Source organism: Hippocampus zosterae, chromosome 10, assembly GCF_025434085.1.
Source record: "Hippocampus zosterae strain Florida chromosome 10, ASM2543408v3, whole genome shotgun sequence".
Taxonomy (NCBI): domain Eukaryota; kingdom Metazoa; phylum Chordata; class Actinopteri; order Syngnathiformes; family Syngnathidae; genus Hippocampus; species Hippocampus zosterae.
The window spans coordinates 18,668,237-18,691,125 of NC_067460.1; the positions used below are offsets into that span (position 1 = coordinate 18,668,237).

Below are 22,889 nucleotides of genomic sequence, written 5' to 3' on the forward strand. Positions count from 1 at the left end.
ATTTCCATCTGACTTTTGTGATGTTGACCTTACTGCAAATACATCGGCCTGAAAAGCGCATATGCGGTTTCCATGGCGACCCGCGCACAGGGCTGTACCAGAAGACATCGTTGAGCCCTTCGCCTTGTATTCTCTTCTTCTCGCGTTTTCTTCTTCTTCTTCTGCTGTCTGACCCTTCATTCATCTCCGAGATCCATTCATCTGTCACGAACGTATTGTACTCTTCACATGATCAAACACAAGACTCACTGATGCAACAAATACTTTTATTTATCAAAACCATCCAGCTGATTTCCCCCCCATCCCCCCCAAACAAAACAACTGAGAAAGACAATAAATTAAAGCCGGCGGGTTTGTCATGAATATTGCAAAGACAGCAAAAGCAGCATTTTTTTTTCTCATCCAAACATTCACTGGATTCAGAGCTGATCAGTTTGTGTTCAGGGCTGATCAGTTTGTGTGAGCCATATGTGTGAGGCACGAATGAGTCAAGGGGGGGCAAAGAAGATGTAAATCTGCAAAACTAGACGAACTTTATGTGGTTGAAGTGATGTTGAAAAAGTAGCTTTAAATGCCTTGTCGTCCCACTGGATTTTGTTCCGGTATTTACCGACAGCCACTCTGTTGTGTCCTCACAACACTGGCACGCTGAAAGACGCAGCGCACGCACAAACATACAGACAAATATTGTTAGAATTGACCTTCTCCTCAGGAATACAACATTTATCAAAAGTTGATGATGACTTATGACTGGATGGCTATCCGGCTTACGAGCGACAAGGGGCATTTACTTTGCGTTCAAATAAAATTGGCCATTAGGTCAAGAGATACGGAAGCTCGTGTAAGCAGCTGAGCATGTACAGTGGTTAGTAGCCTAAAGAAATGACCTGTGACTAGTTGTTTTTTTGTGTTGATGTGTATTACGGTCAACTCGGGGATCCAGCAGATTTCACTGTGGTAGCAAAAGGAGCTATTCAACTGTACAATAGATTTGAAACCAGAAACACAGAAATCCCCGTGTTTCTGTTTGTTTTTTTTTTTAATGCAGCTGTTGCAGACTTTCTACTAACTGCGCTCTATCAATTCTACCTCAGACAAAAACAGCTCAAACATTTGACATCGCAAGGAATCAGACTCAGATCAGATGGCTTTGGAGTCAGTATAATTTTCTATTGTCCAAGACACATGGGAGGCAATGGCTGAAAGACAATAGACTGTTCTCATTTAAAATTTAATGTGTGTGTACGTGTGATGCTTCAACACTCACAAAACGGCCCCGTACTTGCACACTGTCTCACATGCTGTCGCAAAGGTTACTTGGGCTGACCGCTTTCTTTCTGTCGGGAGCCTTCTCCACACCTAAAGCGCTTCTTCATCCAAACAGACACGCAAGCACGGGCACGGGCGCACAAACTCACACATACACGAAAAATAGCATCTAATTTGCATGAAAATATGCTTTAAAGTGTTAATTACCGAGTCGCGTGCGTAAGAAGAAACTCATTCTCGGCAATTGAAAATGCAAACATGAGCAGGCTAGCTGAAGGTGAAAATGGCAGAAAAATATTGAGTTGGCTCACCAGTTATAGGTCAACCATCTTCTACACTCGCCACCTGGGAGGTCTTTCTAAGATGTTAAAGTCTGCCCAATTATATAGAAGAACATACGCGAGGTTAGACGTCACCTGAAGGGGGCCTAATCGCAAGCTCTGTTCTCGTTCATTCCAAAGGTGTGTGGAGGGATTGAAGTCGGGGCTCGAGAGTGATTCTGAAATCCATTCATCCATGTTGATTTATATTTCTTTGTGCATTGAGGCGCAGTGATGCCGTAAAAGAAAAAGGCCTTCCTCAAAATGATGCATTCATGATTCTTTGAAACATAGGGGTGTCCCACGATTGCCCATACACGCCAGTATCGTGGATATTATGAAGAAATACTGTAGCGAACATCCGCCAGATGGTTTCCTCTCTGCCTTTCATATCTGAGGTGCGTGGTGTGAGCAGAATTCCCTCTTTGCGGCTGGAATGCCTGGGGTGCTCAGAAAACTGGGCAGAGTGCAGTAGCCTGTGCAGACATCTCTCGTGTGTTTGGCAGTCAGTGATAGGAGAGGGTGTGTGTGTGCGTGTGTGTAAGTGTTCTCCGTGTGTTCGAAGAGACAGTGAGGGGGAAACAAAAGGGAGGGAACGCTACAGAGGGTGTGAAGGACAAAGAGATGCTGGAATTCTTGCAGACAGGAATGTGTGCAAAACAAAGACGGGCTTTGTGGGAAATTAGCAGGGAGGGGAATTCCACATGCTTTTTTTTTTAGTCTTAATGTTCGAATGACAGCTTGGATTCAAATACCTCCGCCCTTCCTTTGCCAGCGGCAGAAAAAGACATCTGAAGATCCGCTAAACTCGTGCGATCACACGTATTTGCACAGTTCAATACGGGTTGACTATTAGTTGAGTTTCATGATTATTCCTCTGAAGTACTTACTGTTAGGAAATGACACAAGCTGTGCCTCATCCGTCAAATCATTTCTTCTCCGCATTTACTGCATATCTGGGTGTCTAAAAAGTTCATGGCAAAATGTGTCCAACGATTCAAGATAGTTTGGGTCAGTGTCTCAGCGAGGAGGTTGCGAGGGACAGGCACATTCACACTTGTCGTGGTGCGTGAGGAAGATCTCATCGATGACCCAGCGCGGCCTTATCCTGCGGCGGCGCTGGTACAGAGAGGTCTCTGGGGCGTACTTGAGCACCTGGAAGAGACGAGGAGAATGAGTCGAGGCAGCACGGACGGGCCTTCAAACTCTTTCCCGCAAGGCCATAAGCAATGTGGCCCCCGACGAAGATCTGCAATATTTTTATGCAATGTTATTTTTTTCCATTCCTCACCATTCCTGTTTGCATCACGTCGGTATTTGTGTGCGCAGGCGGCCTACGTTGGATTACGTGTGCTTGTTATGGGAAGGCAAAGGTTTACTTTTGGGCATGTCGACAGACAGACAGATGTTTGGTTTATGTGCTCAAACAAACAGACACTCGATCTCCTGAGATGCATAAAAAAACAGCTGAATTTTGCTGCTCAATTCATATTCCACAAATGCAAAATGAATCAGGTTGTGTTTTGACAAGTGGGGCTCAAACAAATTTTGTCAACAGTATGTTCTGCCTTGACTTCCCTTTTAATGTATTTTTAAAAACACCGCCGTTGTCAATTGAGAAGCAGAATTTGGACCCAGGGTCGGCCCGGTAGTCCAGTGGTTAGCACGTCGGCTTCACAGTGCAGGGGTACCGGGTTCGATTCCATCGCCGGCTTCCCTGTGTGGAGTTTGCATTCTCCCCGGGCCTGCGTGGGTTTTCTCTGGGTGCTCCGGTTTCCTCCCACATTCCAAAAACATGCATGGCAGGCTGATTGAACACTCTAAATTGTCCCTAGGTGTGAGTGTGAGCGTGGATGGTTGTTCGTCTCTGTGTGCCCTGTGATTGGCTGGCAACCGATCCAAGGTGTCCCCCGCCTACTGCCCGAAGACAGCTGGGATAGGCTCCAGCACCCCCCCGCGACCCTAGTGATGATCAAGCGGTTCGGAAGATGAATGAAGGAATGAATGAATTTGGACCCAGAAGCAGATCGAGCAATAAAGTGGAAAAACAGAGTCTGTATATACAAAAATCCAAAGTGCCTGCAGACGGCGAAGGAGGCTAGCTAGAGTAGACCGTCTTCAGGAGGGAGACATGGAAAAGCAGGGCGAGCACGGCGGCCGCCAAAACAAGAACGGTGACGGCCACAGAATGTGCACCGCCGGAGCCGAATGGGTGAGGTAAGAGTCTGGTGGGTCACAGTCTAGAGGAGGCGTCCATCAATGGGTTTTACTGTTCGGGGCGAGTCCGTAGACTGGCTCCTGCGGTTGGACGATGAATCTTGGGTCGGAATGGGCACTGGTTAATGAATGCCTGTAGACCTGCCGGGCGCATTCCTCCTGGGAGAGGCGGGTTCTGCTGAGTTGCCCTGGGTCTTCACCGGGTGCTATGGGCATCCTGGGGCTTTGTGAAAAGCAGCAGCTCGAGGAGGAGGAAGAGGAGCCAGGCTTAGCACTGCATTCCATGATACAATTGTCAATCTTAATCACCGGCGAGATGAACCGCTTAAGGGACTTGGGTTCATCTCTAATCGACAACTGATCTTGGAGTTCCTCAGACGGTCCGCAAACAAAGCTGTCCTTTGTCCGGCTTCACTCTGTTCACACACAGAGGCGGTAATCCTGCAATTTATTGGCATAGTCTGCAGCTGTGGCTGGTGTAGCGAGGCTGTGTTTGACATGCACATGGTAGCTGCCATCTGATAATTTGGTCTTGTTGTCTTAACCTCACACCTGATGGGACCCTATGAATGTCCAGCGCAATAGGTAGACTGATTTGATGAATTTGATCAGGGGCACAGGCAGACAGATTATAAGATCGGCGGACACGTGTGCGGATGCCATTCATTTCAGAAATATGACATATCAAGATGGTCGGCATTCATCTCGTCCGGGCAATGGGGGGGTGTAGGTGCCCACATGAACGATCACGGGTTTGGATGGATCCAGTACATGACATATTTAAGTCTGCAGGGGTTCTGGACATTGTAGTGGAGGTAGTTGATCCTGTCAACATTCTTATAAGGGGTAACCCAAATTAAAATGGATTCCCAACGGGCACCAATCTGGCAGCGGAACTCATTCTGGATTTAATGAGGGTACCTGCGCACACTGACTGCTCCGGTGATGTGCAAGAATTACGTCTCAAGGTCGAATCATGCTTTGGCTGTGTTTCAAATTGCCTGGCTATGGCTGCCTGATTTGGTCGTTCGTGGTGAGAATACCTGAAATTGTTGAGTTTAGGAAAATACTCTAAAATCAGTCAATTTTAGAGTCTTCGATGTAACAAATTTGAAACCTTTTGGAATGTGGGAGTAAACCAAACATATGTCATCGGTCTCATCAAAGACGGCGACGAGTCTGCGTACCGCCAACAAGTGGAGCAGCTGGAGCTTTGGTGCGGCCGACACAACCTCGGGCTGAACACGCTCAAAACTGTAGAGATGATCGTGGACTTCAGGAAACATTCTTCTCCTCAGTTGCCCCTCACACTATCCAACTGCCCTGTGTCAACCGTCGAGACCTTCAAGTTCCTGGGAATCACAGTCTCCCAGGACATGAAGTGGGAAGTCAACACCATCTCCATCCTGAAAAGGGCCCGGCAGCGGATGTACTTCCTGAGGCTGCTGAGGAAGCATGGCCTGCCACAGGAGGTGCTACGACAGTTCTACACTGCAGTCATCGAATCAATCCTGTGTTCTTCCATCACGGTTTGGTTTGGGGCCGCCACAAAAAAGGACAAAATCCGACTTCAACGGACAGTTAGGACGGCAGAAAAAATCGTTGGCACCGCCCTACCCACTCTTGAGGACTTGCACACTGCAAGAATCAAGACAAGGGCACGGAAAATCCTCCTGGATCCCCCGCACCCTGCCCACCACCTTTTCCAGCCACTCCCCTCAGGCAGACGCTACAGATCCATGCGCACCAAATCCAGTAGACACTTAAACAGCTTCTTCCCTCTAGCCATTAACTCCTTAAACAGTCACTGACGTAGTCACTCTTCTTGCACCACAAAATGGTACTTCAAAACTAGTGGTTACTCTAAAATGGTTCAATTATTTTGTTGTTTACGATGATACTAGTGCAGCGTGTTATACCGGAGACAAATTCCTTGTGTGTTCTACATACTTGGCCAATAAAGATGATTCTGATTCTGATTCTGATTCTGATTCTGATTCTGATGTTCATAATATTTCTTCTACTGTTGGACTACTAGAATATTACACAAATAATGACAGCAAAATGACTCCGAAAAATCATGACTGACTAGTGAATTGTCTCCCCCAAATGTTCTCGCGTCAAGTTCAATTGTATGCGCTAATGATGTCTTCATGATGTGTCAACTACCTCGTGTAGTTTGAGCGTGGTTTTCGAGGCCTGACACGTGCAGCCGTTATTCCAATTATTAGTGCCACATCCACAGTTGCCGCCGCAGCGCTTGACCAGCAAGCACCGGGGGAAGAAGACGGCGTTGGTGGCCCTGAGCTCCTCACGCAGGTTCACAGAATAGTTGCGAGGGGTGCAGCTGTAGCGCTGTACGTCATCGTGAAGGCGATTCAGGTCAACTGCCCAGAGAAAGAGAAAAGTGGGATGGAATATGCCAGTCAGTTCATGTTATACCCCACTCGGGTTTTATCAATTAATTTGAGTATGAATACTCTGTTTAACACATTTAGCCATTAGCTAGTTAGCCACATTTCAGAGAATACGACCATTTTTGCAGCCTCATTTGACATCAGGAGGAATTTGAACGCAGTGGAAGCTTGTTTCACAAATGTAATCCTTTCCGACCCGGTGCGTCATTCAGTCATTGATATTTTAAACGCGCTTTCATCATTGCGAAATTGCAGTTCATGACCGCTACTTCTTCCGGACTAACAGTAAAAAACTGTTTACATGATTCACAGCAATGGTGGGTCCATCAGTAAATTTCATTGGTCTGCTATTTGCCTGGCCCGTCACTCTTTCATCGTTATTTCACACACACACAAACAGAATGAACTGAACACTGGCATTGACAGTTTTTACGGACATCACATCGCCTGTGAAATAAGGTCGCTTGAGAAACACACGAGTCGCTTTTGTGGAAGACAAAAAAAAATAAGAGCGGCAATCAAGGCTTGAGTGTCCTCTTGACAAAGGTCAAAGTAAGAAGTGTAATCACCCCACTATCAACCATCAGGGTGGTGATTACACATATGTACTATTTGAAGGCTGGCTGATTTAAGCAACGTTTGCACATTTCTGTTCGTCGCAGTAATAGCGTAATTGTAAAAATTATTTTGAGAGAAAGAAAGTGTTTTTGTCTGAAACGTGTTTTAAAAGTCGTCCTATTCAACAGCCTACTTCTCTACCAAAGACGGGTTGGGTTATATCAGTGTGGCAAATAACAGCCATGTATATAGAACTGTCACAATCTTATACTTTGTTGCTCGTCTTCAATGAGTGATTGATTTTTTTTTTGGTGAACTTTTCTTTTGATGGCGGCACGGACACCCGCAGCGGCTCCTCTTGTTTTATGTTGAGAGGGAAGAAATTTCATCCGTGCTGTATATTACACATACATACAGCTCAAACATTTACCAAAGAACACCAGGGAATCATTACGTTTATTTTTAAAGAATATTAAAAACATTTTCTTCCATTACCTTTTGTGTGCAGTGAGCTTGTTGGCAACAATGATGTCTCACAATTTTTTTTTTTTTTTTTTGGGCATGAGGTACCGGTAAATTATTTTGAATAATGCATCACTGCCACCGTGTTTTACCTCGGTGGAGGTCGTGCACTTTTATTAAGGACTGCATGTCGCTATATGTTACGTGGTTTAGTAAAACGAAGTCGAGATGGAGCGTGATGAATCTTTTTGTTGAGATTTCTGAACAACATCCAAGAGTAAATGAACGCCAGGTATGCACGGTTGAAGAGACGCAGTCAAATATATTCGGATTTGCCACCAGCCTGAGGGTTTCTTTGCAAGAAAGGATTCTGTGCCAAATCTACTCTGACATTTGCTCTTTTGAGTTCATCAAGAGGAAAATTACATTGCTTGAGTGAGCATTTGTCGTTGACACACTGTAGGCCTCACAATTACGTGAATCTATACACCAGAACACCAAATGAAAAATAACAATGACACCGACCGACTTTTGGGGGAAATAATTGTCAAAAATTTTGAACTAAAGCATCATGAATTGATCACACGAACGAAAGCTATTGCCATGGATTTACGCTTGAGGCCACAATAAGTCAACAGAAAAAAAATAGAAGAAGAAGTATCCCTCAGAGTCAGCTATGTTGTGTCGTGTGTGAAGAAACAAGTCCTCACTGTACATTTGCCCGGTGACACTTCCTTGAAGCATCATTACGTAGCTTTTGAAATATAAAAGCCATCATTTTTAAAATGTGGGTATTGATCTTGTTTTGTAAAAGCGCTCCTTCTATCCTGCCTCTATCTATACGCTCTCTGTCTCTATATGGGTTGTTGAAGATAAGGATTTGTGCCCACAAGTGTGTAAGTGTTCATTGATCTTGACCAATCAATGATCTTCAGTGAACTTTATATAAACTAAAACATACCTTTGTTGTGCCTGCTTGCAAGATGATAAGCCCTGGATCGATAATGAATGTGTGTTTGTGTGTAAATGCTGTCCAGGTCCTGTTTCCAAGTGTCTGGGTTCAGCGATCTCAAAAGCTGTTCCACAGTGTCAAAGGCCGCAATGGTTCGATCCAGGTCATCTAATGAGAGAGGAACCTCTGTGACTGCTGCCGGTCCCACAGGACTGCTATCCTAAGAATCAAAGTTTACAAAAAAAAACGGAAATTATTCTTCCCTGTTTACATTCTAGATTACATGAAGGATTTTGAAAGTGATGTTTAATGCAGACAAAATGACTGTGACAACCCATAGTTTACGCGACAAGAGCAGATGATGCGGGTCATTTGTACTCTACTGCCATACGGATGTTTTTTTATTTTTTTTATTTTTATCCATACGCGGTGCATGTAATTGTTGTCTCTTCATTTTGAATCTTAAAACTGGGGCAACCTCATACACATGGATCCCCTATGTAGTCCAGTCCATGCATAAAAAGTGCCATGTGCAACAACCCACACTAATTATTATGATTTCATACTTCGCTGACCACACGGCGCTTACATCGAGACATACACAAATTACGAAGATTACATGCTTCTTACAAAAGCATTAATCTAAGAAGGCATGACGTTTTACATCTCAAGCCTCATGTATAATATATGGACCATGGTGTATGCATGACTCGACCGTACGCGTGTGATATGCGGCTGTGCCTTGGTCCGTGCAGATGGGCGTTCTGTCATAATAATTATTCATGTGAGCACTCAACATTTCTTTGTGTTTAAGAATGGTCGTCCAATGCGCTGGGGGTTGGATTGACGATAAACTGCATGTTTTGAACAATATGGTTGACACTAACACAAATTAGATGATTTAATTTTTTAAAAAGTGCTCATTTTTTCAATTAAAAAGCAACACATTTGCAGAACAAATGAATTCAATGAACGTGCTGTTGAACAGCACTTTCTCTTGCAGGTAATCACAATGCAAACGTTTATTCAGTTTTGCAGTCGGCAGTTTAAGCATTTATAGAACCCATACGTGGGACTCACCGACATGGTGACGGCCTCCCAGTTGGTTTGGGATGCAGGCAGAGGAGTGCCAGGCTAGGGGGAAGAAATGCAGCAATAATGGATGAGTTGATCAACTCATTATTCCAGATTTCCATGACTACTACAGTTTAATGTGATTCTTTTCACATCCTTTTTTTTCAGCGGTACTCAAACAGAAGTCTGAAAGGGACAAAAAGCATTATTTCAACGGGTCAAATGTCCACTAACTAACAATGTCGTACAAACCACATGCATTGATACTGGAATATTTAAAACAAAATGACATTTATATATATATATATATATATATATATATATATATATATATATATTATATATATATATATATATATATATATATATATATGTATGTGTATATGTAGCGTGTTAGTAAGGCCTCTAAATGTTATTCTCATATAGCACATTTAAGGTTGTATCTGATTGGTCAAATACAATTCCATATGAAACTTATTGCACATCTTTGCAATATGCATATTTCACAGTCCCTTATCGCACCGATGATTTTTATTTTTAAATATATTTTACAGGTCTAATCACAATTGATTTTTGTGTCATACTAATGAATAAAATAAGTGACAATAGCTTCTACAAACACAGGGGGAGGGAACTCCGGTACCTCGAGAGCCATCTCCTGCCTGTTTTAGATCCCTCCCTACTCCATCACACCCGATTCAATTGTTCATGATTGTTTCAGGCCTCTACAGAGCTTGCTGATGAGCTAATCATTTCAATTAGGTGTGTGGGAAGGTGTGTAGAGATCTAAAACAGGCAGGAGATGCCTCTCGAAGAACCGGAGTTCCCTACCCCTCGGCCAACACAATAATTGACTTAAATGAAATGCACTTTTATGTTCATGTGATAGGTATAAAATGTGTCATCCAAAACGACAATGTATTCACTTTCAGGCCCTCACATGTGGTATTATCTCAATCTCTTTTCTCACATGTGGTATTATTGCAATCTCTTTTCAATCTTGATTAGCATATCCGGTGCAGATGGGGAAAGTTCACCTTTGACACACCAAAGTAATATTGTGAGTGTTTACATCTGCAAATGTTTGGAAATGCTGAACAAATTCTGGCATATGCCATCTATTCTTCTCGACCAGCTGTGTGAATGAGGTCAGAGGCTTTCCCGCAAATGTGCGTGCAAGAGAGTGAACACAACGTGGCTATCATCTCCTTTTAAGGTTACGTTCATCCACATATGGGCCACTTCCGCAATTTTGAGAAAAGTTGGAAGTAGAGATCAAACTGAGTGTGCCAAATGGTGTGCACAAACATGAACTTGTATCAAGAGTCAATAAACATTACCTGACCCTTAATTAAACAAATGTGACTGACCTCTTTTTTTCAAACATAGTTTGATTATATCATGTATGAGACGATATTGACCACTGAAAAATATCCTTGGTGAGTCTGGCAGTATTGCAGGCGGCAAGAGCTCAGTCCCTTATTTACAGAAGCAGTGGAGTGGTGGTGACACTAGGGAGCTGCCCTTCTCAAACTCCATTTGGTACAATCGGACAGTGAGACAACTGAGGATTAAGTGTGTCTTCGATGGCCAGGAAGGCCCCAGCATTTTACCATTGCCTTTCACCCCAGACAACCAGCTATCTATAGGACACTGACGTTTGAAAATAGGCACAGTTACAGCAACACATTCTCGGTTGGCGTTAGTATTTGTCTAGTTCGGAAAATGAACCATTTTCCTTACTTCATACAGTCCCCGGTGTCTTAAATTTACTCAACTAGAGAGAGTAGTAAGAAGTAAGATATTTATTTGAGATGATTTCTATTTCCTTGAAAAAGACCAGCGATTCTCCAAGTGTGGTACTCGTGCTAGTCGTACTTAGGTGCAATCTAGTGGTAAGTCAAAGAATCACTGCAGGACTACCGTTTAGTTGTATTTAACTTTCTTGTACAAATATTCTGTTTAGGCGCAGTGTTAGTGTCCAAACTGTGCATGGTTACACTGAATTGATTTTTTTTTCTTTTCATGGTCACTTAAACCAAATAAATTACTGGATTTATTATGGTGCTACTTGGTGTAAAAGTTTGGAGGGCGAATGTAATAAACATACATTACATAATCATACTTTATTATTGTATATATATATATATATATATATATATATATATATATATCCCAAAATGCACAATTGGCTGCCAACTTAACATCATCCACAAGTGGAGATCTTGCAGTTCCTTCTTAACTTACTTTGTACGCGCAAGAGCCTGCATAAACTTCAACAAGTCTGTTTCAGCTTCCGCAAAGTAAGCAGCATGCCTTCACTCAACTGAATTTCAAGGGAACATGAGGAGCCACTTTGATTGGCCGGCAACTCACTCAGTTGTGCTCTCTCATAGAGCGGTGCAAACGCCCATTCTAAAAGAACCAATGCGGACAGTTAGATTGTATTATGTGCTAGACTTCCACTGGGCTCAAAAATAGGCCCCTAAATGTTTATGAGACATACATACGTGATAAATATGCCTGTTGGTTTTTAATGGTGTTTTCTAATCGAGCATTTCGATCGAGCTGCCACATTTTTAAAGCGTTTTCTGTGTTGTTCCGCAATCTTATTTTGCTTCTTGACTTTCAACCCAATCATAGTCATTGTCGAGATGATTACTGCTTTTTGAATTATTCGCGATAATGCAACAACTGCGACAAAGCAATTTGGGTTCAGTTTTTCTTTAACCTTCATGTTTCCGGATGAATCCAGCTCAGTCCATGCACTCTGACTGCTTCGATACAATATCCTTCTGTTTTCGTCTCTCAGTGCAGGCATTTAAGTCATTAGCTGATTCGCTGATACCATCTCAGACACTTGTTTGCTCTTTCCTCAATTCTCATCCTTCTCACTTGCTACCTCTACATCTCCTCCCTCTTATCGGTTTGGCAGCTCTGAAGAGAACAAATTAGACCTGCTGGCCACACAACTTGAGCACAGCTGCGTGAACTTGTGTACACCATGACTCAAACACAAACGAGACATTCTTTCAAATGGTTACATTTCATCAAAGTGGGGACTTGATGAGAATTTGACAAGGAAAGAGGAAACGGATAGGGGGGGTGGGTGGGAAAGAGAAAAATTATGTGCAACTACAGAGCTTTGCATGTTTGCATGTAAACATGTTCGTAAAAGCGATGCTACCTGCACATCCTGTAAAGTGTTCTACGCATAGCCGAACCTTTTAGCACAGATTGTAATGGGAATTGCCGTCACAAAGGCTTTCCTGTCAAAATGAAAGAATGAAAGCAAAGAATGTTTGACAGATGCAATATTTCTCTCTGCAACTAGACTTTCATCGTACCACCTTTTTTTTCAGATAAAGATCAATGTTCAGCCCCATCTGTGACATGAAAGAGGAAGCCAGGCAGCATTCTTAAAAAGATTTTCCGTTTCTCTACTGCTATTTCATTCCCCCTCTTTCCCTCTGATTACAGTGTGAGGAACATCAGAGGTCCTCTTTTCTTCCCTCTTACCAACAAAACCATTACGCTGATTTCCTCATTTACTCATCCGACGATGAGAAAATGTCGTTGTGATCCAGTGAGCAGGCCCAGTTTGGTGAATGGCGGTTTTTATTTCTTAAAAACCACCATTGTTATATAACCGCCACTCGGATTCTGAAGGCCCCCGGACGGATCACGTTAAAATTGCAACACACAGAAGCTGAAATCAGATCGGCAAAATATTCTAACATAGATACATACGACTAGAACCTGGGCAGCCAGGGCGCACGCTATGAAATGAAGACAATGTGAAGAAGTTGGAAATTCACATTCAGCAGACAAGGCCTTGAAGGATACAACCGCACACCACTGGATATATGTATACCCTGGATTACTTGCCGTCCAATCACTGGGCAGTGGGAACATACAGCAAACAAACTGTCCTGGTACCCAAACCAGAATATGTAAACTTCACCCAGAAAGGTCCACACATGAATCAAACTCAGAACCTTTTGGACATTAAATGCACATGGTCGTCAAACCATGTTCCTATGTCGATATTATGTTGACAGTAGATTTACACGAGACCGATTCAGAAAATCAAAAACTTATATTTATTTGTTTAATTATGCATTTATTAGTTTCGTTAGTTATCTACTTATTTATCACCCTCTGGAAAGATGTTGATTTTGCCTTATGGACTGCTAAAAGAACAAAAAATACTGCATGAGGGTTCATAACCCTGTACTTATTTTGGTCACGGTCTTATGCAAAAGTGTATTGTACGTACTGCAATAAATGTACTATTACCTAAACCTCATCAAGCTCATTGTGTTGAGCACCACAGCAGACAGCCTGTGCCTCCTATTCTCCACCAGTGCTCTTCTGACATAGTTGCTCATGAATTGAAAAGGAAAAAAAAACGTTTTTCAGAAAGTTTTTCAGTGCTTAAGCAAGGAACAACAAAACTATGATTAAAAGCCTCCCCTTTTTGCATTTTCTATATCCAAAGAGTTGTTTTGTATAAATGAAGGCAATTCGGAGCAAAAAGAATTTAGAAAAACAGCCCTGCCTTGCAAAATACAAAAAGAGAGCTCACATCTGTGATGCCTGTAGAGTTAATTAAGGTTTATGACTGTTTTTTATTTTGTTGTATTTTTTTTTATCCAGCGTTGAACTGGAGTTTTGCCAGGACTATTATTTCCCACGGGAAACATTGTTTTGAAAGCCAAACAAGTCGAACGGCATCTTAGAACAAAAATGGCGTTGACTTTTGAGGCTCCACTGTAAGTTTCCAAAGCTCCCATTGTCTAATTACATGCGGCGAGACAACATTAGTTTGACTTCGACAGTAGGTCAGGTGTTTGTTCCCAAAGGATGCCAGTACTTGAGCAAGGCAGCAAAGCCCTAGGAGGCTCGTTTGTCTCCAGCCCCCGTCTTACTGACACCTCGCCATTCATGCGCATCAGTAACCACCTTTCGGTTTTTTTGTGTATGTAGCAAAAAACACAGCATGAACATTTAATTTATCCTCGGGGAGCCTAGTTGTGAATGCTTTTGTGAATGTATGTCGAGCACTCCACAATTTTAAAAAAAAAGGGTGAAAGAATCAAGCCAGATGTGACAGTCGTAAAAGAGCAACTCATTTTTCTGTCAACTGTGTGTGTGCGTGTGCGTGTATGTGTGCATGTGTCTCACCAGAAAAGAATAGTAGACTTTAAATCCCGGCTTTGCAACAAAGTAATCATCAGATTTGAAGGTTATTTTGAGGATGTTAGATTTGGAGTTGAGACTAGGCGGTGCTTTCTGTCCACACCAACGACCCCAAATGATAGTGCTGGTCTGTGATTGGTCCTCCACCTCAACAAAGTCATACCTGCGGTGAATAATACAGAGGAAGAGGCCAACAATAACATCAATAAGTAGATGATACAAAAAAACAAAAAAAAAAGACACCTTTGTGGCTCATGACTGAGACATCATCAATTACAGTCAAACAATTAGGTGCTTTGTATAATGCTCGCAAAAGTCACAAGGTTAAAGAAAATGTTGAGTTACACCTCAAAAATATCGAACCTGGAACTGGATGACCACGTGATGCGTTTATTAATATTACGAAATCGATCAAAAATGCGGCGCCATAGGTGGTCTTTGATGGTTTCTGTTGCCAGTGCACTGAAGATATGCTTTGATGAACACAAAGCTTAATTTCACTTTTTTTCATTCCTAGTCAAGGCGAGAACATTTTTGAATTCTGAGGGCCATCCACCCATCACCACCCCGCAGCATCATAATCATTCTACTAGCAACCTTTCGAGACTCCATTTGCATGATCGGCACGAAGCCGGCGCACTGAGCAATGTTGAGGCCAGTTAGAGTGCGTGTTGGTAACGACGCAGACACGCACACGCCGGCTTGGATGCAGCCAACTCTCCTCTCGTTTCCTTTAATGTGGTGCACTTACATCTCGCATGGAGACGTCTCTGTGCAGAAAAGGACGAAGCAATCCCTGCATGACGGGAGCATTGTCATTGCTACATGCAGAATGAGCCGCTGATAACGGCTGGCCAGCTTAAATATGTCCACAGAATATATATGTCCATCTTTCCCCCTCCTGATTTTACCCCCCCTTCCCGGTCACTCCACGATATTTGCCAACCAGTACAGCGATGATCTACAAAACATAATGATGATAAAATAATATTAATGAGTGCAATTAATCGATTTCTACATTGGTACTTGATTTGTTATTCAGCTGCTCATTGTCATCATATTTATGAATGAAATGCACCTGACATACACGCACATGCCTGCAAAGCTCAGAATCAGTCCTCCTGTGCCTTAATGAAATTCACCAAATTTTTACAATCAAGTTGTTATACCGCTAAGTGTATCTTCAAGTACACACCCTTGCGACGCTAGAAAGACCGGTCGGCCAAATTGGCAAACAAGAGCAGCGGCAGTACTTGCGCCTACAGGAAAATCCGAATACGCCCTTTGTATTCCAATTTGAATATAAACTATGGTCTCAGATTCCAGCCACGTCTCTATTCTCCATCTAGCAAAGGTGGGCATTCCATTAGACTGACGGAAGGTCTATCAGTCCGTCGTCAGTCCATCACTGTTTCTGTCAATATTTCAGCTCACCCTTGTCGGCGACAGCCAAGCAGCGTCGAGAACGTAATTTCCACATCACACAGAGGTGCCACAATGCTGTTTGGGTATCGCCAAAAACGCGGACAACTGAAATACTGACGACAGCTCATTGACAGACTCACAGGACTGATAATGCCCACCTGTGCCATCTACTGTGTAGCTTCCCCATGTGTTACCTGCAAACATTGTTCTCCGCCTCCTCCAGGCCAAAGTGACCGTCAAACTCCAGGTGTATCCGACTTCCCGGTGGCGACACCAAGGTCCATGACAACAGCAGATTGCGTGGATACGAGTTGGGGAAACGAGGGCTATGGATGACTCCCCCTGGTGGTGTAACTGTGATGTTGTCCTCCTTTCGGTACACATCTGGTGAGGTGAGACATTTGTCGGATGTTAGCGGATATAAGCACTCAATCGTGTCAAAACAGGTACCGGTAAGTTCTTTTTTTATTCAAGAATTGTAGTGTAATATGAACGGTAAAAACAATGCGCTCGTGTTCCCTTTGCTAATTTCCTTTCACAACAAAACCAAAAGAGGGAAAAAAATGAAATCTGACCATACGAATAAATTCAAATATTTTTTTTGGGCTAAACAAACTGAAGAATAAGGTGTCACCTTTGCGATAGTGCTGACAGGGAAGAAATCTACCTGAATATTGCATGTTAAGCTTGAGTAGCAAATGAAACATTTATAAGTTCAGGAAGCATGTAAATTCAAGAATGTTATGTGTAGTTAACATCAAAGAGGCTCACCATTACAAAAAAAAAGAAGAAAAAAAATACAATATTATGATTAAAACATTTCCTAAATATTTTTTTAAAAAAGGTAACATTTCCTAAATTATTTTCTTATATTATATAATAATATATAATATAAATAATATAAATATAAATATAATATAAATATAATAATATATGTATTATTCATAGTTATTTGTATGTAGTGTTACTAAAAAATAGCTATTCGTAGGGCAAGGATGTATATTTCATAACTTATAGTTTCGTCTCAATGAATGCTGCACATCTCAGCGTAAGCCAGGCAATGTTAGTAATTAAAAAGGTTGTGTTAAAAATGAAAGTAAAAAAAAACAAATCCACACATTTGACCGTGATGTGTTGATTAAAGCACGGTTGTCAATCTTTGGCTTTCAAATTGATGAAATGAAAACAATATTGTTCACCGCTGCTACTTTGAGCTGACATATTTATGTTAAGTTTATTGCTCTTGGTGCCAAAAGCACTTCACTTTTTCGCAAATGAGGGATGAATCGATATAATATGGCTGTGTAAGCACATTAATATCCTTAATAAATTAGGAATACCTGATGCATACACACACACACACACACTCACGCGCAAACACACACAGACAAGCACAGTGTGAAGGTCAAGCAGCATGCTGAAGTGGGCTGACAAGGCAGTTTCCCCCCCCTCCAGCCCCTGAGTCTTGTGGATTTTGTTCGAGGGAGCTGAATGTATAATGAAGACAGCACACAAGTGTACACCTCAGAATGATGGCAAAGAAGCTTTTGGTCCCCTTCTGCCCAATCACTTCTGTGCCCTTCATATTCCTCTTGTTTTCTTTTCTTCACTGTTATCTTATTGATCTCAATATGTTGATGCTCGTACCTGCATTTGCTCATGCTTTTCACGTGGTAGAGCAAAAGTCTGACTATCAACTGTTGTTAATTTACTTACAAAAATGCTTGAGTTGTCAGGAACTTGAAAGTTATTGAAGGACACAGCCGTGTGTGTGCGCGTATATGTGTGTGTGTTTGTGTGTGTGTGTGTGTGTGTAAGGATGTCTGTTAATGTGGTGTCGGGGCACTTTCATTTTCACTCTTGACTGCTGCACTGCAGGTTGCCGTAGACAACTGGCAGGCTGAAGTGGACATAAATACAGCAGTGGAAAGCACAATGTTTGTCTATTACCTTCCTCACAGCACTCACTACATTCCCAGTTCACATATATACGTATAAAATACAACTCTGACACAAACGTCTCTTGTTTTGCTCTGTTCTCTCTTTGGCCTCTGTGGATGGTTGTTCATCTCTGTGTGCCCTGCAATTGGCTGGCAACCGGTTCAGGGTGTACCCCGCCTACTGCCCGAAGACAGCTGGCATAAGCACATCAGAAAATGGATGGGTGGATGGTATCAGTTGTATTATCACCATTCATTTGCTTGTCCGTGCCTTGTCCTTCACTGCTCGGTTGTTTATTCATCTGTTTTGCTGTGTTATGTAAAAAATCTCCAATTAGCTCTGTACCTCGTAAATGATGCCAGCCGTGGTGTGATACTGCAGAACAGAGGTGGGCAAACTACGGCCCGCGGGCCAAATCCGGTCCGTTTGTCTTTTTAATCCGGCCCGCCGCAGGTTGGTACACAATTAAGGAATAATGTACTCTTAAAGTCTGAAAAACGTGCCAAAACATGCAAAATACTGCTTTTTAAATAAAGATATCCAATTAATATTATGTCGAATTTAGTTCACCCTTTTGATCCGGCCCTCCATAATATTTTCTGGTTCTCATGTGGCCCAAGGCAAAAAATGCTGTAGTGAGTTTGTGCAAATCTCTTCCTCACTCTAAAATGTATACTGCATATGCTGTGTTTGCACGAGACTGTGTTTTCCTGAAAAAGTGCAATTGCTGATGCACAATGTTATACTTGCACCCACAGACATTTTCCACCCAGAAAAGAATTAAGTGACCAAAGCCTTTCCCATCAGCCTGAATGATAGCTCAAGGCCTATGTGTGTGTGCATTGATCATCGGAGCCCGTGGTGGCTGCACTGTTTTGCCACTCTCTCACGACAAATCATCTTTAAATATTCTCTCTTCCTTCGCAGTTACGCGTACACAACCACGGAGGCATGAAAAAGCAACACACACGCGCCCTTGGGATGAACAGAGGCATGCCATAGGTGTCATCTCTGGTCACCGTCAGCTCCCACCTAATATCTGTCCTAATTCCTCTGTGTTAAGAGGAAACAGATGAAGAGATGTTGGGTTCCTCCAAGTTCTACTGTCTATTTGATTTGTCTCATTCTTTATATTTGAAAATGTCTTGACACAGGATTCTTGCAAAACCCCGCAGTAAAACCTTGATCAAATTTTAATTTTAATTGTTTGTTCTGCTCTGATTACTGTCTTTTCCTCAGTGAAATAGGGTTACTCTGCACATACACTGACCAATCAAACTTCAAGTCTGTGTAGGGCTCCTCCTACAGTTGCACACCTATTAGACTTCATGTCATTATTAGGTTTTCTGTTTAAATGTCACGTTGTGCCCGAAGCGATAAAATGATCGCTTCGTGCACAACAAGATAATGAGGTGGATCCCCGAAATAGCAGACAAAGCAAAGGTGGTCCGAGAACAAATGGGTTTTAATACAAAACACAAAATACCCGTCCGGGAGCAACAAACAGAAAACGCTGGTCAAAATCAGGACCAGGAATAAAAGGAAGCAACAGAAAACGCTTGCGAGAAAACGGCAAGGATTATAGTTGGCAACAATTGGAATTAATAAGAGTAGATTTAACGACGCGCAATCACAGCCACAAGGCTACACAGCAATGAATAGATTAAGGCAGTAATCGAGAGAATTGGCTCGGGGTGGAATACTCCGGCAGTAAGTTAACTGCCCGAGCACAAAGATAAACCCTGTGTAATCAGTCCTTAATGGGTGACAGGTGTGTCGGCGGTAGGCAGGAAAAGTCTGCCCCCCTGCTGGCAAACACGGGACGTGACAGTACCCCCCCCTCAACGGACGCCTCCCGGCGGCCTACCCGGCTTGGTCGGATGAGCTGCGTGGAAGTCGCGCAGAAGGGACGGATCAAGGATCCAGGAGCGGGGCACCCATTGACGATCCTCAGGCCCGTAGCCCTCCCAGTCGACCAGACACTGGAATCCCTTACCCCTGCGCCGAGAGTCCAGGATGGCACGAACCGTGTACACCGGGTCACCGTCGACGACCTGCGGAGGGGGGGGCGGAGTGGAAGGCGGAGCCAAGGGACTGGAAACCACTGGTTTGAGCAGGGAAACATGGAACACGGGGTGAACCTTCATGGCGGGCGGCAGCCGGAGCCTGACCGTGACGGGGCTGACGATGGACTCGACCACGAACGGTCCAGTGAATCGGGGCCCCAGTTTCGCGGACGTGCCGGCCAGGCGGAGATCCCTCGTAGCCAACCACACCTCCTGCCCCACCACGTAAGTAGGTGCCGGGCGCCGACGACGGTCCGCGATTTGCTGGTTCCGGGTCGCCGTGCGGGCCAATGCAGCTCGGGCCTCTTTCCATACGCGGTGGGCTCGCTTGAGGTGATGCTGCACAGACGGGACCTCCACCTGTCCTTCCTGGGACGGGAACAGCGGCGGTTGATACCCGTAGGCCGACATGAAGGGGGACCTACCAGTGGCTGAAGAGACGAGGGTGTTGTGTGCGTACTCCACCCACGGTAGGTGGTCGACCCAGGAGGAGGGACTGCGCAGGCATACACAGCGGAGGGCCGCTCCCAGATCCTGGTTGGCACGCTCGGCTTGTCCGTTAGACTGGGGGTGGTATCCCGAGGTCAGACTGACCGTGGCCCCGAGGGATCGGCAGAACCGCTTCCATACGCGGGACACGAACTGGGGCCCCCGATCCGAGACGATGTCCTTCGGGATCCCATGGAGACGGAAGACGTGTTGGACTAGGAGGTCGGCGGTCTCCAGCGCAGACGGCAACTTAGACAGCGGAACAAAATGAACCGCCTTAGAGAACCGGTCCACGATGGTGAGGACGACCGACCGCCCACGGGATGGAGGGAGGCCCGTGACGAAATCCAGGGCGATGTGTGACCAAGGTCGAGGAGGGATGGGCAATGGCTGGAGCAGTCCTGCCGGAGGCCTATGTGAGACCTTGCCGCAGGCGCAGGCGGAGCAGGCATTGATATAGTCCACCACATCCCTCCGAAGCTCCGGCCACCAGAACCGCTGGGTGACGAGATGCACAGTCCGGTTCACCCCAGGATGGCAGGCCACCTTGGACCCGTGCCCCCACTGCAACACCTCCGAGCGCAGAGGTGGGGGTACAAACAACTTCCCTGCGGGGCATCCAGCCGGGACCTGGACACCATCCAGGGCTTCCTGGACCTTCTGTTCGATCTCCCATCTCAACGCCCCCACGATGCACCGGGTTGGGAGGATGGTCTCTGGTGACCGGTCCCTCTCCACGAGGTCGTGGAGACGGGAAAGGGCATCGGGCTTGGTGTTCTTTGAGCCAGGAGAGTATGTGAGGATGAAGTTGAAACGGGTTAAGAATAGTGCCCACCGGGCCTGACGGGGGTTGAGTCTTTTAGCGGAGCGGAGATATTCCAGGTTCTTGTGGTCGGTGTAGACCGTGAACGGTTCCTTAGCCCCCTCGAGCCAGTGGCGCCATTCCTGTAGGGCGACGATTACAGCTAGCAGTTCACGATTGCCCACGTCGTAGTTGGACTCTGCTGTACTGAGTCGACGAGAGAAAAAGGCGCAGGGGTGCAATTTCTGGTCGACCGGGGAACGCTGGGACAGAACGGCCCCGACTCCCGAATCCGAGGCGTCCACCTCTACGACGAACGGGAAGTCCGGGTTAGGATGTTGCAGTACCGGGGGATTTGTGAATGCGGCCTTTAGGCTGGAAAATGCCGACCCCGCAGCCGAATCCCATTTGAATGGGACTTTTGTGGACGTCAGACGGGTCAACGGGAGTACCTTTTGGCTGTAGTTGCGAATAAAACGACGGTAGAAGTTAGCGAACCCCAAGAAGCGTTGCAACTCCTTCCGGTTAGTCGGTGTTGGCCAGTTCGTCACCGCCTCCGTCTTGGTGGGGTCTGCTCTCAGCTTGCCCTGCTCAATTATAAACCCCAGAAAGGAGATGACAGGTACATGGAATTCACACTTCTCTGCCTTGACGAAGAGCTTGTTCTCTAATAAACGCTGCAATACCAGCCTGACGTGTCGCTTGTGTTCTTGAATTGATTGGGAAAAAATTAAAATATCGTCGAGATAGACGAAACAGAAAATGTTCAGCATGTCTCTCAACACGTCGTTGATGAGATTCTGAAAAACGGCGGGGGCATTTGTCAGCCCGAAGGGCATAACCAGATATTCAAAATGGCCGAGCGGGGTCTTAAAAGCAGTCTTCCACTCGTCACCTTTCCGGATGCGAACCAGGTGGTAGGCACTGCGTAAATCTAATTTTGAAAAGACTGTGGCTGACTGTAAAGGGGCGAAGGCGGAGTCTAGCAATGGTAGCGGATACTTATTTTTTACTGTGATGTCGTTCAGACCCCGATAATCCACACACGGTCGCAGGGATTTGTCCTTCTTTCCAACAAAGAAAAACCCCGCACCTAACGGCGATCGCGATGGTCTAATTAGACCTGCAGCGAGCGAGCTGTTGATGTATTCCGTCAGTGCCTCGCGCTCGGGTTTAGACACCTGATACAGCCGGGAGGTTGGCAACGGAGCGCCCGCCCGCAGGTCTATGGCGCAATCGTAGGGTCGGTGCGGGGGCAAAGAGCGTGCGCGATCCTTGCTGAACACTTGACGCAAGTCATGATAGCAGTCTGGCACTCCGTCAAGGCAGATAGTTTCGGGGATGTCGTCACCGGCGCGTTCGTGCTGCCCTACGGCTGATCCTAAACAACGTTCATAACAGTTCCGGCTCCAACTCTCTATTGCCGGACGCTCCCAGGAAATTACGGGGTTGTGAGTCCTGAGCCAGGGCAAGCCGAGAATAACCGGAGCGTTACGGCACTGCAATAAATCGAACCGTAGATGCTCAACATGGTTACCGGATAATTTTAGTTTTAGTGGTTCTGTTCTTTGCGTCACGACCCCCAGGAGGCGTCCATCGAGATCACAAACCCGCTTTTTATCGGCCAACTTCTCGACATAACAGCCCAGGTCGGCGGCGAAGTCGGTATCCATAAAACAACCATCAGCCCCCGAG

The 22,889-nt window shown here is 44.8% G+C and overlaps 1 protein-coding gene across 1 annotated transcript in view; it reads right to left on the reverse strand.

The window, feature by feature from the left end:
- Positions 1 to 245: 245 nt before the first annotated feature.
- Positions 246 to 22,889, reverse strand: part of pdgfd (platelet derived growth factor d) — a 39,386-nt gene continuing 16,742 nt past the window's right edge. Inside the window, exons 2-7 of the mRNA XM_052077796.1 lie at positions 16,091 to 16,280; positions 14,457 to 14,634; positions 9,276 to 9,329; positions 8,205 to 8,415; positions 5,976 to 6,193; positions 246 to 2,744 (exon numbers count right to left, since the gene is read on the reverse strand). Of these exons, the coding sequence (XP_051933756.1) occupies positions 2,610 to 2,744; positions 5,976 to 6,193; positions 8,205 to 8,415; positions 9,276 to 9,329; positions 14,457 to 14,634; positions 16,091 to 16,280 (986 nt within the window). The 3' untranslated portion in view covers positions 246 to 2,609. The remainder of the gene's footprint in view (positions 2,745 to 5,975; positions 6,194 to 8,204; positions 8,416 to 9,275; positions 9,330 to 14,456; positions 14,635 to 16,090; positions 16,281 to 22,889) is intronic.